General features: G+C 43.7%; 1 protein-coding gene across 6 annotated transcripts in view; it reads left to right on the forward strand.

Moving 5' to 3' along the window:
* The window catches only part of sox6 (SRY-box transcription factor 6), a 173,709-nt gene that overhangs the window by 57,319 nt on the left and 100,629 nt on the right, over positions 1 to 15,761 (forward strand). For all 6 annotated transcript variants that reach the window (XM_080760745.1, XM_080760748.1, XM_080760746.1 and 3 more), the window contains 2 exons: positions 996 to 1,236; positions 6,257 to 6,467. In XM_080760745.1, the coding sequence (XP_080616871.1) occupies positions 996 to 1,236; positions 6,257 to 6,467 (452 nt within the window). The remainder of the gene's footprint in view (positions 1 to 995; positions 1,237 to 6,256; positions 6,468 to 15,761) is intronic.

A 15,761-nucleotide genomic window follows, 5' to 3' on the forward strand; every position in this document is an offset into this window, starting at 1 on the left:
TCATTCATTGTAGCGCACAGCGTGATCGCTGCCTCGTTAATTGTGAGAACGCAGAATCGGTTGTATGAATTCTGTATGGGAAAAAATCCCCTAGAAAAAGAAAAGAAAAAAATAGGATAAAAAAGGAAGCACTGCTTGGAATTAGTGGAATTAGCACAAGTTTCCTTTTGCACCTGCAATGTCAACTACAGTCTTCACTGTAATATTCATGAAAGCATGTGACAGATTTGTGAATTCAGCCCCCCCCTCCCCCCACTGTTGGGTCTTGACTTCCAAGTTGCTTAAGTAGGATTTATTGGTCTGAGGAAATGCTGTCACACAGAAAAAAAAGGTTAATAATTTGCTAATTTGACTTGTGGAAAGAAAAAAGCGTGCTTTGGAGAGAATTCAATCAATGCTCATAATATAATAAGATGACAGAAGGGCAAAATCAATTTCAACACGAATGATGACGTTGATTGATTCTGTAGCTTGCAGAAGAATGTCGTCAGAAGGAAAACTCTGCTTGCAAATCTATGTGCACCACGTGTGCGTACCCATTTAGTGAGCTCACACTCAGTAGAGTTATAGCAATGTATCTGTCTGTTATTTTCATTATTATATATTTTGTTTTATTAAAAATTAATAAATTAAAAAATGGCCAATCTACAAGCTCACAGTGTATTACACATTGTGAGCTGCTTGTATTTTAATATAATATAAGTGTCAAAAATAGGGATGCTGCCATGGTTAAAGTTAAGTTTGTAACATGTAATTTGCTTTGTGCCCCACCACTCTCCTCTGATATTTCTGTCTCACCGACGCATGCTCATCAACCAGTAAATGACCACTAACAACTTCAGTGCAAGTGCTGATGTCACAATGCAGAGGCCATTTTGCTCGGCTTCAGCGTTCCGTATAGATAAAGGACAACGCAGACATCATGTCTTGCTAGTGCCACATTATTACGATTTGAAGTTTGCAATTGGTGACCCTCTCTTTTGTTGCCTCCGCAGCAGAATAATGTCTTCCAAGCAAGCCACATCGCCGTTCGCCTCCGTCACCGATGGGGAGGACATCATGAGCCAGGAGCACCTGAGCTGGGACAAGGAGGAGAGTGCGGAGGCCCACGGTACGCCACAGCTGCCGCTGCACAGCCTGCTGCACGGCAAAGCCCACCCCGACGAGATGCAGCCACTCAGCAGCCTTCCACCTGAGAACGACTGGGACAGCCTGGTGTCAGCACAGCAGCGCATGGTGAGAGAATGAGACATGTGCTCACCACACACACACACACACACACACACACACACACACGCACACACACACACGCACATACACACGCCCTTACTGAACCATTAATGAGTAACATGAATATCGGAGACTATAAGAATTTCATTTGCATTAGTGTAGTGTAGCCTCGCCACTGTAAATAGTAGACATGCCACAGGAAGTTGACTAAATGTCTGTGTCTCTGATGTTCGCAGTGGTTAGTTTGACCTCAGACATTGTCATGTATTTTCTATTTATCATACAGTATCAGCTGTAGCTGCTCATCACTCTTGCCACTGAGAGTAACACACACACACACACACACACACACACACACACACACACGTGTGTGCACGTACTGTATGCATACGCATACATGTGCGTCACAGTGGCAGTGTGAAGGACAGTCACAACAGAGACCTCATAACAATCTTATGAAGACTTTATGATCATGTGTTCTGCCAAGCGCTTGGCTTTGATGTGTGAGACCTCCACAAATGTCTGTCCACCCCCCACTCCCCACAAACACAGATGCAACACACACACACACACACACACACACACACACACACACACACACACACACACACACACACACACACACACAAATATTTAAGTTGGTGTATTCAACTGCTACACTGTCATACGATAGCATTCACTGGTACTTTAAATGTACGTTTTATTAGCAAGGTTGTGAGGGTTATAATATCAAACATAGTGTATCCTGTAATTACTACAAAAATACTGGAAGCAGTGAAATGCTAAATATAATGTTCTAAAGTAAAAGCTAATGTAATTTCAACTAAAGTAAATTTGGGTTTAATTTATTAGCAAAATGGCTTTATAAATATGTTAGACAATCCCTCCAGTTGACATTGTTTGTGATAGGAAATTAAACTATTAATTCTAATGAATGTATTGTATAGCAAAGGATGATTCAGAATTGATTCAATACAATAGATTCATTATTGTGTTCTGTAAAAGGAACATAAAACTGTACCAAAGTATGATACTTGAATAAAACATATTAAAATAATAATAATAATAATAACGCCCATCCTCCGTCTTTGGTGCTGAGCCAATCTGCAAAAGCAGCAAAATCATACAGCAAAAGGAACAGCTCGCAACTCACTTTAGATGCTCCAAAAATGTTAATAAACAGCAGCTGCTGTTTAGTAATGTTTGCTGCTATTTTTTTTGTTTTGGAGCATCTTAAGTGAAAATTAAAAAAATATAGTAAAATTGAGTACTCGAAAGTCGGCCCCACACAAGCTCCTTTTTTTCTTTTTTTCTTCTTACCGTTGAGCTATTAAGGGGAACTACGTTTTGGAAGACTAGTTGTTTCCACTTGACTTTTCTGCAGTAACTCTTGTCAACCAGTAGTGGTCCTACCCGACCACAGGATGTAAAAGTCTCAATTGAAGAGCTGTTAGTTAGTTATTGTATGAACATACAAGTGGCCAAACCCCATGTTTGAACCCTCTGTCCAGAAGCACTGAGGGTTTCAGGTGGACAACACTGCACCGACAGATATTATTAGTTTTAACCGAAGTCCTCCTTCACTGATTATGTTAACCACATGAATCCTATAGCGTGAGCTTGTAGATCGGCTATTTTCGGTGAAGAGATTTGGTGTAGAGGTTAATCATCATCATTCCCCATCATCTCATTCCGGCTAATTATAATTATTTACCTCCTCACCTTCGTCTTCAATGTTTGTGTTTACGCAATGTTTACAGTTACACAAACACTCAAAGCTGGCCTTTCATTGTCAATGGCATTTAATGTTTGTGTTGGGACAATGACGTAAAACTGGCCATTCATTATCAATGGCATTTAATGTTTGTGTTGGGACAATGACCTAAAACTGGCCATTCATTATCAATGGCATTTAATGTTTGTGTTAGGACAATGTTTGTGTTTACACACACCCTCAAAGCTGGACATAGGAGGGGCTAGCGCCCCCCAAAAAGGAGCAACTCCGCATATTTAAGTGGTGAATGTCATGTTGAAAATCCTAAAGTGAAATATCACGGAGGGAACTGAACGCTGCCTTATCTCTTCTTCTCTGCGGGCTACAATCTTGTTGTCATTAATAAAACATGCCTTGTCCGCAGTATGCATGTGTTGTTGTTCTTGTTGTTGTGTATATAGCATATACATCTGTAGCCAGACCCCAGACGCAGGGCGGGAGGGGGGTACTTTGATGTGAGCTGAGGGAAGAAGAGCAGAGGCACTTGTGGGGGCGATAGACAGAGGAGGCAGGTGGTTGTCTGTGACAGACGGGCCCGTGGTAAAGAGACCCAGAGGGCCTCTGAAGTAGCTCTGCACAGGGCCGCCCAGACGCTCAACACCTCGCTAGCACTCTCTTACACACACACACACACACACACACACACACACACACACACACACACACACACACACACACACACATACACACACACAGTCACACAGTCACACAGTCACACGCAAGCACGCGCACGCGTGTATAAAAACACTCTTACATACATAACATGCACCTACACAGGCACACAATTACACATGCATGCACTATAACTAACACACACACACACACACACACACACACACTGGTTAATTTCTGTAATCTGTAATCTGGTTAATTAAAAAAAAAGGTATTAAACATAATGTGGGGAAAAAATTGTGGAGGCACTGTACCTCTGTGGTGTGCACAAGATACGTGGCACTGATCAGTCCAGTGGTTAGTGAGATTAGCTCTGGACACGCACGCACGCACACACACACACACACACACAGAAACAACATAGACCCTCAGACAGCTCGACTCTAAGGATCCACAGTGTAAAAAATTATACTGTTAACTGTTTGCTAGTTAAATGAACACAGATGATATTTCTTTGTACCTCGGAAACAGTAATTTGGACCCAAGTAAACAAGGTTATAAGTTGTGGAGCTGACCTTGAGAAGGTTAAACGATGCCCGCAGTTGGAGTTCAGCCATGATGGGTTCTTTGATGATTCTGCTTGAGCTCAAAGGTCATATCTCTGCACGTATTGTTACCTCTCACTTTGATCATCATACTGACAATATCACTTCGTACAGGAGTGGGAGTTAAAGGGGTAAACGTGCTGTCAGCTTCCTTGAGTTCGCAATATTTTTATAAAACACCCGAGATAGAAGGAATCTAGAAACCGTAATGGAGAGAGAGAAAAACAGACAGAGAGAGACAGACAGACAGACAGACAGACAGACAGAGAGACAGATAGAGAGAGAGAGAGATGTAAGAGAGAGCGAGAAGGAGAGAGAGGAATGGGGGGGGCATAAGGCAATAGGAATGAGAGAGTGTTGCGTTTGCTGATTACCTGACTCCACTGCTGTGCCATGCGTCTGTGTGGGCTGTGCCCTGAACCTGTGCCAGCTGATTAACCCAGCTTCGCTCCACTCCCCACAAGCACTCTCCACCATCTCTGCCACGCCGCATAATCAACCTAACCCAGCCCAGCCCAGCCCAGCCTTGGCCTGGCCTGGGCTGGTTGGTGCTGAGCAGGTCGCTTGCTTGTGCAACCCTGGCCCTTGGTACGGTAAAATCTGTAGTGTTAACCACTTTCAACCTGGCGTCCATATTTATGGAATATCATTATAGGAAAAAAATAATATATATATTTTTTAATGTTCAAACATTTCAAAATGATTCATATAGCCGTTTGCTCAACACCATTGTATGAGAGTATAAAATAGGGCGTAAGTGGTTAATTGAACTCTGACGACACAAATTATCCTTTGAACGTGTGTTACTCTCTGGTCCACATTCACCATCATGGAGAGACGCATGGGTGTCAAACATTTCTGAAACTTTTATTGTATATCTGATTATTTAGTAGTTATTAGTACAGTAGTACTTATTTACTGTACTTACCTGATTTATTTATTTAGTTGTCGGTGTCGGTGTCGGTGTCTCTTTGGAGCCAGCGCTCTATTTCCCAGACATCATTTCACCACTCTGCCTTGTTGTGTATCGCACTCTCTTGTCATGCTATTGTTGATAACACGTACATTTATTTCTATAATAGGGCATAGGTGTTGAATAGACATACATTCACACATTTATTCTCTTTTTTTGTCTGGGCAACGAGAGTATTGTCAGTGAATCAGAGCAATCAAGTATTCTGTGGTTAAAAACAAAGCAAAACTGCAGCTTCTGGCTGGCAGAACTTTAACCTTCTGCTTTCTCAGACTCTACAAACCATAATTAACACTAACTTCAGTCTGACACCCCCACGGCCCATGTGCAGACGACACTCCATTTCACCCTTTTTCTCTCTCTTCATCTTCTCTCTCTCAAGTGTGCGTGCACGCATGCTTCTCGCTCACACTCAAGCTGCCTCCCTCTATCACTCTCATCCTGAAACTCACTCTCATTCTTCTCCCCGTTTCCTGCATGTTCTGGCTTTGTGCACAGGGAGCACTCAGCCCGTCAGCCGGAGACAGGACCCTTTAGTTAAATACTAAACCACACACAGGTGGGACCGAAAAACAACAACAGCTCGAGACAGGCCGCAGATTTACAACGGCCCCAGGCACTCAGCTGAGAATAGGTCTCCACTAGAAAATGAACAAATTACACAGCAGTCACCCCAACACAAATGCAACACTCCAAAGCAATTTGAGAAATTACAGTAGGGAGGTCTTCTCTGTGTAGTCTCTTCACAGATGAAAAGTAGAACCTGAGCACGTTATGGCTGTGCCCTATGAAAGTATACCTCATCATTTCATCTCAATTTTTCTCTTGTCACAACTCATTTACCAGAAATGGTGAGCTCTATTTGAGATATAGAGGAATCTGTCGTGTATACCCTGAGAGGAGTTGTTTCACGTGGTCCAAATTGAGAGAGAGAGAGAGAGAGAGAACTAGCAATCACTGCAATGTAAATGAAAAGACTGTCAGGAGCACAGCAGCGCTAGCCGTTTAACACCAATTCCCCTCTGCTGTCGTCACCCCTCCTGTCTTTTTGTTTTCTTACAGGAGTCTGACAGCAATAAAGTATGCTCCCTGTACTCCTTCCGGAATAATTCCACCTCCCCGCACAAGCCTGAGGAGGGGGCCCGGGAGCGCAGTGACCTGCTGAGCGGATCGGCGTTCGGAACTCCCGAGCGTCGCAAAGGAAGCCTGGCAGACGTAGTAGACACTCTGAAGCAGAAGAAGCTTGAGGAGATGACAAAGACAGAACAAGACGGTATGTCTCCCTTTTCCCTGTGTGTGTGTGCGTGTGCGTGTGTGTGTGTGTGCCTGTGTGTGCATTTGCGTGTGCGCGCGCACGTGTGTGTGTGTGTGTGTGTGTGTTCTGTTGTTGTGTGTCAGTATGGTATGTTGTCTCGCGGGGCCTAAAGCCTAACTTATATTTTGTCGTATTATCTAGAAGAACATATTTTCCAACATGTAAAAGGACATACAATGAGTGCTGGCATTTTCTTCACCTCAACTTGTTTTGGATGAAAATGCTCCATTTCGAGTGAGCAACGTCATACCGCAGGATAAATGAGAGTATGAACGCCTTTTTCCTCCAACAGACTCGCACTTTAAAAACGTTATGCGTATCTCTTGTCTTTCTTACTTCTTGTCTCTCTACTTTTCTCTTTTATCTCTCTCTTTCTTTCTCTGTGTCTCTCTGTCTGTCTCTCTCTTTCTCTCTCTCTCTCTCTCTCTCTCTGTCTCTCTCTCTGCACACACACGCGCGCGCGCACACACACTCACACACACACACACACACACACACACACACACACACACACACACACACACACACACACGCACACACGGGTGCACCCACACTCACACTCACACAGACACACACACACACATTGAGTTGGGAAGAGTGACGTTACAGTGTTTCCAGTTTGTTCTGAACCTCGTCCAGTGTGACAAGGTGTGGGTGGCACGACACCTCAACGTAAGTGTGGTCTCCTGTCTGTGCCAAGGCAAACTCCCAGACTATAAAACACATAGGGCTGACCTCACGCCAGGAACATTACCTCTTTATTCTGCTCCACAGAAAACTCTTCACTCACTGCAGCTATTCGTCAAAGTCAGCCATGCGCAAACAACTAACGTCCTCCTGTTGGACCGTACCTGCCCCGCACACGTTAACCACTTAAGCTCTTTATGCTTTGTTGTACGGCAGAGTGTACGGCAGATAGCGGAAAGGCCCAATCTCTATTTCCGCTTTTTTTGTTTTTGAAAATCGCTGAAAATTGTCTGAAGAAAATTCTGGAACAAATGTTGAAACCTACTTCACCTATAAGGTGTCCAAAATACGGACGTCAGTCGTCATATTCGACAATCCCTGAGCCTTTAATATTTCCATACAGTACGTTGTGGAGGATCTCCCCTCCCTGCGATAAGGCGGTTATGTCTGTGTCACATAACTGCACCCCATATCGCCCTGCATATCGCCCTGCTTTTCTCCCCAACTCTCCCCCACAGCCTGCAGTCTATCAAGAGCACAGCGGAAAAACAAATATTTGAGAGAGCCGCTGAAACATATCCCCCATTCTTAATTAGGGCTGTAATATAACTACATCCAATCAAATATTAGACCCCCTCGGGAATACTTGTGTCTCATTGGGTATCTGGGGAGCTCTTAGCTTAAGTACTTCATCAGATGAATAAATTAGACCTCTGTTAGCCTTAAAAATAATTTGCCCCTATAAGTGCTCATTCGGTGGTCTGTCTTTGTATCAGCTTTGCTTTGACTATTGTGGGCTACTCCTCAGATACTTGTTTATCTCCCTTTTAGCTTATCTGTCTGCTAATGGAATTCTGATCATCTGTTGTGAAATAATGAACTTGTGAAATGTACTCATGTCATGCACAGAGAATGAATACATGTATTATTATTATTTATTTCTCTCATAACCGAACATTTCATTCATGACCTATGTTCAGACAACGTTTCAGTGTAGATGTCTTAAGTTTAAATTTTTATTGTCAACATTGTTTGATTTTTGTTTGTAAAAAAGCATACTTAATCAATCAATATGTCACATCAGTTTTGATTCCTCAACAATAATGAGCTTTGATCTTCACTTGGGAATATTTCTTACCTTCCCCTTGTTTCTGGCAGGGCAGATTTCCAAAGCAAGCTTGTCAGAGCCCTCTGTGGCGAAGGAGGGCGTTATGGTAATGAGACCCAGCTGGTGAAGGCCGGTTGTTGCAGTAATTTAAATGGTCAAGTGCAGCTTGTAATCCAGGGCCTTATGTTAGTGCAGGGAGGAGAGGGTGCTCTGGAGTGCCATACAGCTGTTTTAATCTCCTGTTAATAATAGAGACTCAGTCTGCCTCATGCCCTGTATCACCGCCACTAAAATATATTCCCTTGTTGGAGGAAATTAGTTTCTGAGGGAACGCTAGCATGACAAAGTTCAACGTTCTCTCTAAACTGGATGAACAGAGAGAGACACTGTCCTTAAAGGCACTATATATAGAGAGCTGCAGCAGGGCTGATCAGTGCTTACTGTAGGGATGCAGGTTAGCAACTGGCACTAGACACCTCTAATGCTACCCCCTTTTCTTTTCTTAGGATGTATTATCGTATGTCTTTCTTTATGGCAATGAGCCACAATTGGAAAGGGCAGAATTAAACCTGTGTAAGGAACGACCAAGGAGGTTGGAAAGGCCATTTGTTGCCTTAATGACTTAGCTAATGTGAGACAAAGAGCGGATGAGCTAAATATATCACTTATCTAAGCATGATATTACTGGGACAACTGTTGTGTCTAATCTTGCTGCTTTGGTGCCTGGGTAGCTGGGATCATTGCGGTCCTCAGAGGCGGTTTACCATCTGCTGTCATTCTTCTCCGGGCTCCCTGGCCTGGTCAGGAGAGCTCATTGTGCTGATGGACTGAAGGATGAAAGGGACAGAGAAAGCTCGGGGGCTAGAGGGCATACGAATGCTAGCATAATCTGGCACGCTCTTTACACAGTGCATTACCCTGCAATTGAATGTGTTGTGAAATCCCACTTAATTGGTGTGTGTGTGTGTGTGTGTGTGTGTGTGTGTGTGTGTGTGTGTGTGTGTGTGTGTGTGGGTGTGTGGGTGCGTGGGTGTGTGCATGCGTGCATGTTTGTTTGTTTTCCATGAAAAATATTATTGATTATGTGTGGGGTTTATTATTATGACTATGAATATGATTATTATAATTACTATAATATTATATCTAATAATAATAGTGTAAGTACTATCCTTACCAGGTGTAATTTACCTCCTGTTAATTGATTAAAATGTAATATGTACAGTACAATGTCTGAACCATAAGACAATCAGTGCTTCAGATCTCAGATGTTTTCTCTCTAGTCTCTTACCCATCCATCTCTCCATTCATCTAGTCCACTCCTGATCCTCATAACCACATTAACCTTGGCATCCCTCTGTGGGCGCAATTTTTTGTATGAAAAATGTTATTATCATTTTCAAATGATATTCAAAAATAGTGAAAACAGCTGATTTACAAGCTCCCTGTGCATCACGATGCGACGCGTCGACGTCGTGAGCTTGTAGATCAGCTATTTCCGTACAACATCATCGTACGACGATTTATAAAACAGGGCTTAAGTGGTTAAAGTGCTTTAAGTGCTTGTGACTGTGCTAATGAATGAAAATGCCCTTCCAGCAGCGAGCGCCACATTTAGCTGAATAGTCACCTTTGCTGTAAAAGCTCTATTAGGCCCAGTTGCTGGCAGGGGTAACGATTGTGCCCCATGTTTATTTACTAGGTATTGTAAATGCATTATTTATGGATAAGTCTCTGGACAGCACTTGTCAAGAGTTAAAAATGTCAGTATACGGTATTAGTGGAAAAAGAAAAATAGCCACCATTATAAAAATCCAAGGTGACCTTGGTTTGATTTACATGCAATTAGAACAGCTTTATATAATGCACTAAAGTATGAATCAATACTGAGCAAGTCAACACAGAAATACTTTGTGTGGTGGGTCTTTATGATCGTCCCCAAGACAAGGACGGCTATTGGGTTTTAGCTATTGTACGTGTCTTGGCTTTTAGATCTTTTACTTTGGGCTCATGTAGCTACTTGTTGAGTCCTTGTCAGTAGCGAGTAACATTGAATTTGATAATTTGCTTTATGAATTCTTCTTGCATCTTTGTGTTGATGTATTAAGTGGCACACTGGGATGCAGTGTTATTTCTCATCATATTTCACAATGCATATTCTTAGAATGAGGTGTGGGGATCATATGCATATTACGTAATACATTACAATTAAACGGCTGAAAGATATGCAAAGACATGTACGTACATGTGCTAGTATAGGGTCCAGTTGCTCAAACCCATGCACAGACAACCACAGACGCATGCACACACACACACCAGCCTGTGTGAACAGGTGTGATCTGAACATGTAACCTCTGCTGACCTTAACGAGGTGTGACACAATGACCTCTACTGACCTTAACTAAATAACACAGTGCACATTTGTGATATTTGCCTTTTCCCCTTCAGGCCACGATCAAACCGCTTTTTTCAGCTGAGAGAGATTGTAAAGAGAGAGGGAGTGGCAAGCAGATAGATATATTGAGAAACTTACCAATGTGTCTGCCCAAAACTATACAACCTTAAGCTTTTCAGCAAATAATGCAGTCTAACTGGCGCTTTAGCACCAAAGTCTGACGTCATTTAAATCCACTGTAACAGGCCATACTTTCAGAGTCTTCAGACCTTCAGAAAAATATATGCTATTTCCCCTACAAAACACTCAAAGGGCTAAACCCCTTATACCTAAACTTCTACTATTTTGAAAAACATTTTTTCATAGTTCAACGCTGTGAGCTTGTAGACTGGCCATTTTAACTATTCGAAAATGTTTTGCAAAATAGTAAAAAAAAGGCAAAGAAGTTTAGGGATAAGGGGTTTAGTGGTCACGAAAATGAAGCCCTCAATACCATGAGCCCAAATTAATGACACCTCCAGACCGTCATGACTTGTTGCCCCAAGAAAGTGTAGCCACATTTTAACGCATTGTTTTCTCTTAGGCTGGAGCATATTTTAGGGACAGACCTTTGCAGCACAGTGCATTTGGAAGATGAATTGAAAAACTAATAGCTAGTGTACAAGCTCACAACGTGTTGCATCGTGACACGTTGTGAGCTTGTAGATTGGCTATTTTAGACAATGTTTGACATTTTTGCCATTAATAACATGCCCAAAATAGGTACACCAGTCGGGTACAAAGTATTTAAAATAAGCTGTGGTCTACTCTGTATCACTAAACAGTGTGACACCTCTATAACACCTGTATAATTATCTCTCTCTCTCTCTCACTTCCCATCCTCTCTTTCTCACCTTCCTTTATTTGTTTGTGTAATCCTCTGACCAGGTCATGCATTATCGCAGTGTAATAGCTGTGTGTGTGTGTGTGTGTGTGTGTGTGTGTGTGTGTGTGTGTGTGTGTGTGTGTGTGTGTGTGTGTGTGTGTGTGTGTGTGTGTGTGTGTGTGTGAGTGAGAGAGAGACAAGGGAGTTGTTAGCATTGTGTGCGTGGCCCCTGGTCATTATCCTCTATTACGACAGGCTGTGTAATGAGATTCATGGAGATGGGTGAAAGCTTTGGAAGAGAATAGGATCAGCTGTAAATCCGCTGCAGGCCTGATTAACACTGATGAACTCTTGACTCTTGTTGTAACTCCCCTGTCAGTGTCAACGGCCCTCTGCTGACTTTACATGGACACTGACCATTGAAATTGACCAAACCTTTGAGACTGCTGGATTAATTTCTATAAACAATATTTATTCCTGCAATTCAGATTTTCCGTGTATATTAGAATTAACCACCTTTGTACAACCTTTGTTGTACGAGGGAGTTGTGTCGCATAGACCAGAGTTTGATTGGCTAGTTTAGCTATTTTACAAAAAAGGTGAATTATTAATTATTATTAATGTTTCAGAATTTCCTCTAATAAAGACATGGCCAAAATAGGTCAAATATTTGGTCAAATTAAAATGTGTGATTTCACAGTGTATTTGTATGCGTGTGTCATTTGAACGTTGCACAATGTGCACTTATGTGTAATGTATTTCATATTATACTAACACCCCCTCCCCCCAAACACTGATGCACACATCTCCCCGTCTTCCTCCTTCTCCTCTCATCCCAGCTGCTCATGTCATCTGCTTCAACTTTATCCCACCTAATTAATAGGGGTCTTTGTTATAATGATCTGCACACGAGCCTCTGCCTCCATGCATATGCAATGAGGCATGCAGAGGCTTCCGCTCGGCGTTCCTGGGTATCCTCCTTCCAAGCAGCTCGCCCCGCCCCTTTCCCTAACCCTTATTGGTGGAGTTACGGGTTTGGTGTGTGCACGCACCTGGCAGCGTGCACACACTGGACAACCATCAGTCACTCTCTTGGCCTCTGCTGTGCTCCGTGTAGCAACCTTCATCATTTCTGTTGTCTATTCTGTCCACATGATTCCAACAAGCTGCTTATCTTCATACAAGTAGTTCATTTGATCAAGGAGCGTGCGTGCGTGCGTGCGTGCGTGCGTGCGTGCATGCGTGTGGCCCGTGGCATGGCAGCCCAGTGGAGCAGTGCTCTGGTCTGTCACTTTTGTTTGAATAGGTAATGTAGATCTGTTCAGGCTGAAGAGACATGAGCTGGAATCGCTTGTTAGGACACATGATCAAAAGGCTCTCTCTGCTCTCTGCCAATCAGGCCTCTTGTCGCCCTGTGAAGCAGACGTTAAATAGATTTTTCGGCTGTACGCCGCGGGCAGCCAGCCAGCCTGACATGTGAACTTTCACAAAAAGATACCCGGCCCCGTCATTCCTCCTTTCCTCTCGCAAAATACGCTCTCCCCTCTTCTTCTTGAAGGCTTACTCCCCTTCTCTCCCTCCCTATCGCCTTTGCTCTCTCTCTCCCCCTCCCCTCCTCTTCTCTCTATCTCGCCCTGTCCCTCCAGTTACGGTCCTCCTCCTGCACCCCTTCCCTCCCTCTCTGTCCTATGACGGCGCTGCTACTCCTCTGAGGAAGGTTAGATCAGAATCCTCACGGGGCTAAATGGAGTGACCGGGGGTGCAGGGCGCCCTTTCGCTCCTGAATTATACATTTCCTATCTGATCCCAAACACAACCTTAACATAACGCAGGCGCTGCCCCGGCGAAGGCCTCGCTCAGGTCTCATTTTACAGTAGCAAACACGTAGGGTTTGTTGCCCCTATTCAAGAACAGGATCTCTCTCGCTCTACCTCTCTTGCTCTCTCTCTCTCTTGCTCTCACTCTCTCTCTCCTCTCCTCTCTTTCGGTCGTTCAGATGACAAAGCAAGCAGCTGCCGCTTCAATGTGCCATTCTTTGCATTCGAGATCACCTTCCCTGGTTCTCATATTCCGATTAGTCAACAGTAGCAACTGCTGCGGAGCATTCCAGGGGCCATCTTCCCGGGTTTCAGCTGTTGAGCGTGTCCCCCCTGCACCCATGCAGGACAACACTCCCATTGTGTTCCTGGCTCGCTCAGAGCACAGGAACCCCCTGATAGGAGGAAACGGGTGTCTCAGAGAGACAAATCACAGCCAGGCTTGCACAGAGGCTTGTTTGTCTTCATACACACACTATGCACTTGCTCGCGCACTTGCACACACACGCACGCGCACACACACACACACACACACACACACACACACACACACACACACACACACACACACACACACACACACACACACACACACACGCACACTGGTCTCACACACACACACACACACACACACTGGTCTCTCACACACACACACACACACACACACACACACACACACACACACACACACACACACACACACTGGTCAGACATGCAGGTATACCCCGCCTGCTGCATCTAAAATGAGCATATATCATTGATTGAGTTGCAGACTGTAAGGCCTCTGCTTTGGGAGATGATGAGATGTTGCATCTTCTACGCTACAAACAACAGTCCAAAAATATCTCAATAGATACATGATCGCATCAATAAAAGACAGTAGATTGAAAATAGGATTGTCGTTATCTGTTCACAACGTCTCACATTTGGGTTGCTTGGGGTAATCTAGACACTTTGGAGGTGAAGTGAACACAGTGAATTGTGGTAGCTTGAGGCTGGTTTGTGTGGGCCCAGCAGTGTTGGAGGGGCACAGAGAGTGAAACGCTGACACACAAGAAGGCCGGAGCCATTAATGCTACTAAATCTGTCATTGTGCGGTAGAACCCAGGGATCTGGAAATAGCACTCTCCTATATGCAGATTAAAGGAGCAATAACAGGGGCAGTGACAGATATGGATGGACAGCCTTTATCTAAGAATTGTTGTTATTGTTGGTGGTGGTGATAGTGGTGGTGGTGGGAATTCAGAAGTACCTCAATTGGTTAGGCATTTGAATATATATTTATGTCTAGGTGTGTGTGTGCGTGTGTGTGTGTGTGCATGTGTGCGACCGCTTGTGCGCGCACGCGACTGTGCATGCGTTTGTGCGTGCGTCAGCGTGCAGCAGGGTTACACTGGGAGACTTGCGGTGGACCAGGTCAGTATCGCTGTCCTAGCCCTGGCGTTCCAACTCCCAGGCATTCTCCACACATAACTTGACAAAAGAGCTGGTGTCATCTGACCAGGGATCAAAATAGTGTCAGTGTAACTCACACCCTGGGCACAGACGGCCCTCTGTGGCCTGCTAATGATTTCAGAGCACATTGCAGGCTTGTTCTATAAGACGGAGGTACGTAAGCCATCCAGCCAAGAGATCCGCCTTGACACAAGCAAACATGACAACTAACACACACGCAGCCTATTAGCATATTTGCATTGTTTTCCGGCGTAGCCCCAGGCATGTATATTTTACACTGCGCTTTGGCGGGATGCCTCTTGAACAAAGAGACTGTTTAATCGTTGGTGATGAAACAAATCTCTCCTCCCACCGCCGCTCTCCCTTTTCTTTCTCCTTGTTCAATAACGTTGCACAAGTGCCAGGAGACGAGATGAGGGTGTCAGAGGAAACAGATAGAATCATGTTTTATTGCACCGCAAAGCCTGAGTGCTGATGATTATAATTATTCGACGTGCGCCATCTCTCTTTGGGAGTGCCCCCGATATAATTTTAAGTCTGCACAGGTCGAGTGGTTAATATGCTTTAGGACCGTATCGTCCATTACATGTCATGAAGTTCCAATGATGGGTTAAAGTTATGAGTTTGGATTAGGATGGATGACTGCTGGAATGGTTTATTGTAACTCCAGTACCTCTTATCATAATATTGGAAATTAGCAATATTAGCAATATGTGGTGCTAAATAACCATTGAACTTTTCCCACCTCCTTTATTGTATCCTGTCTACTGCATGATGTCTTTCTCTTTGTCTTTCTCTAGAAGGGGGTGGGGGGGATTTTTCAATTAAAGTATATTATATAATTATATAAATTAACCACTTTTTACCTCCACTTCAAAAGTTTTTTTTAATAGTGAAAATAGCAGATCTACAAGCTTACAGTACTTTT

The sequence above is a fragment of the Protomyctophum bolini genome, assembly GCF_963924005.1.
Source record: "Protomyctophum bolini genome assembly, chromosome: 1".
Taxonomy (NCBI): domain Eukaryota; kingdom Metazoa; phylum Chordata; class Actinopteri; order Myctophiformes; family Myctophidae; genus Protomyctophum; species Protomyctophum bolini.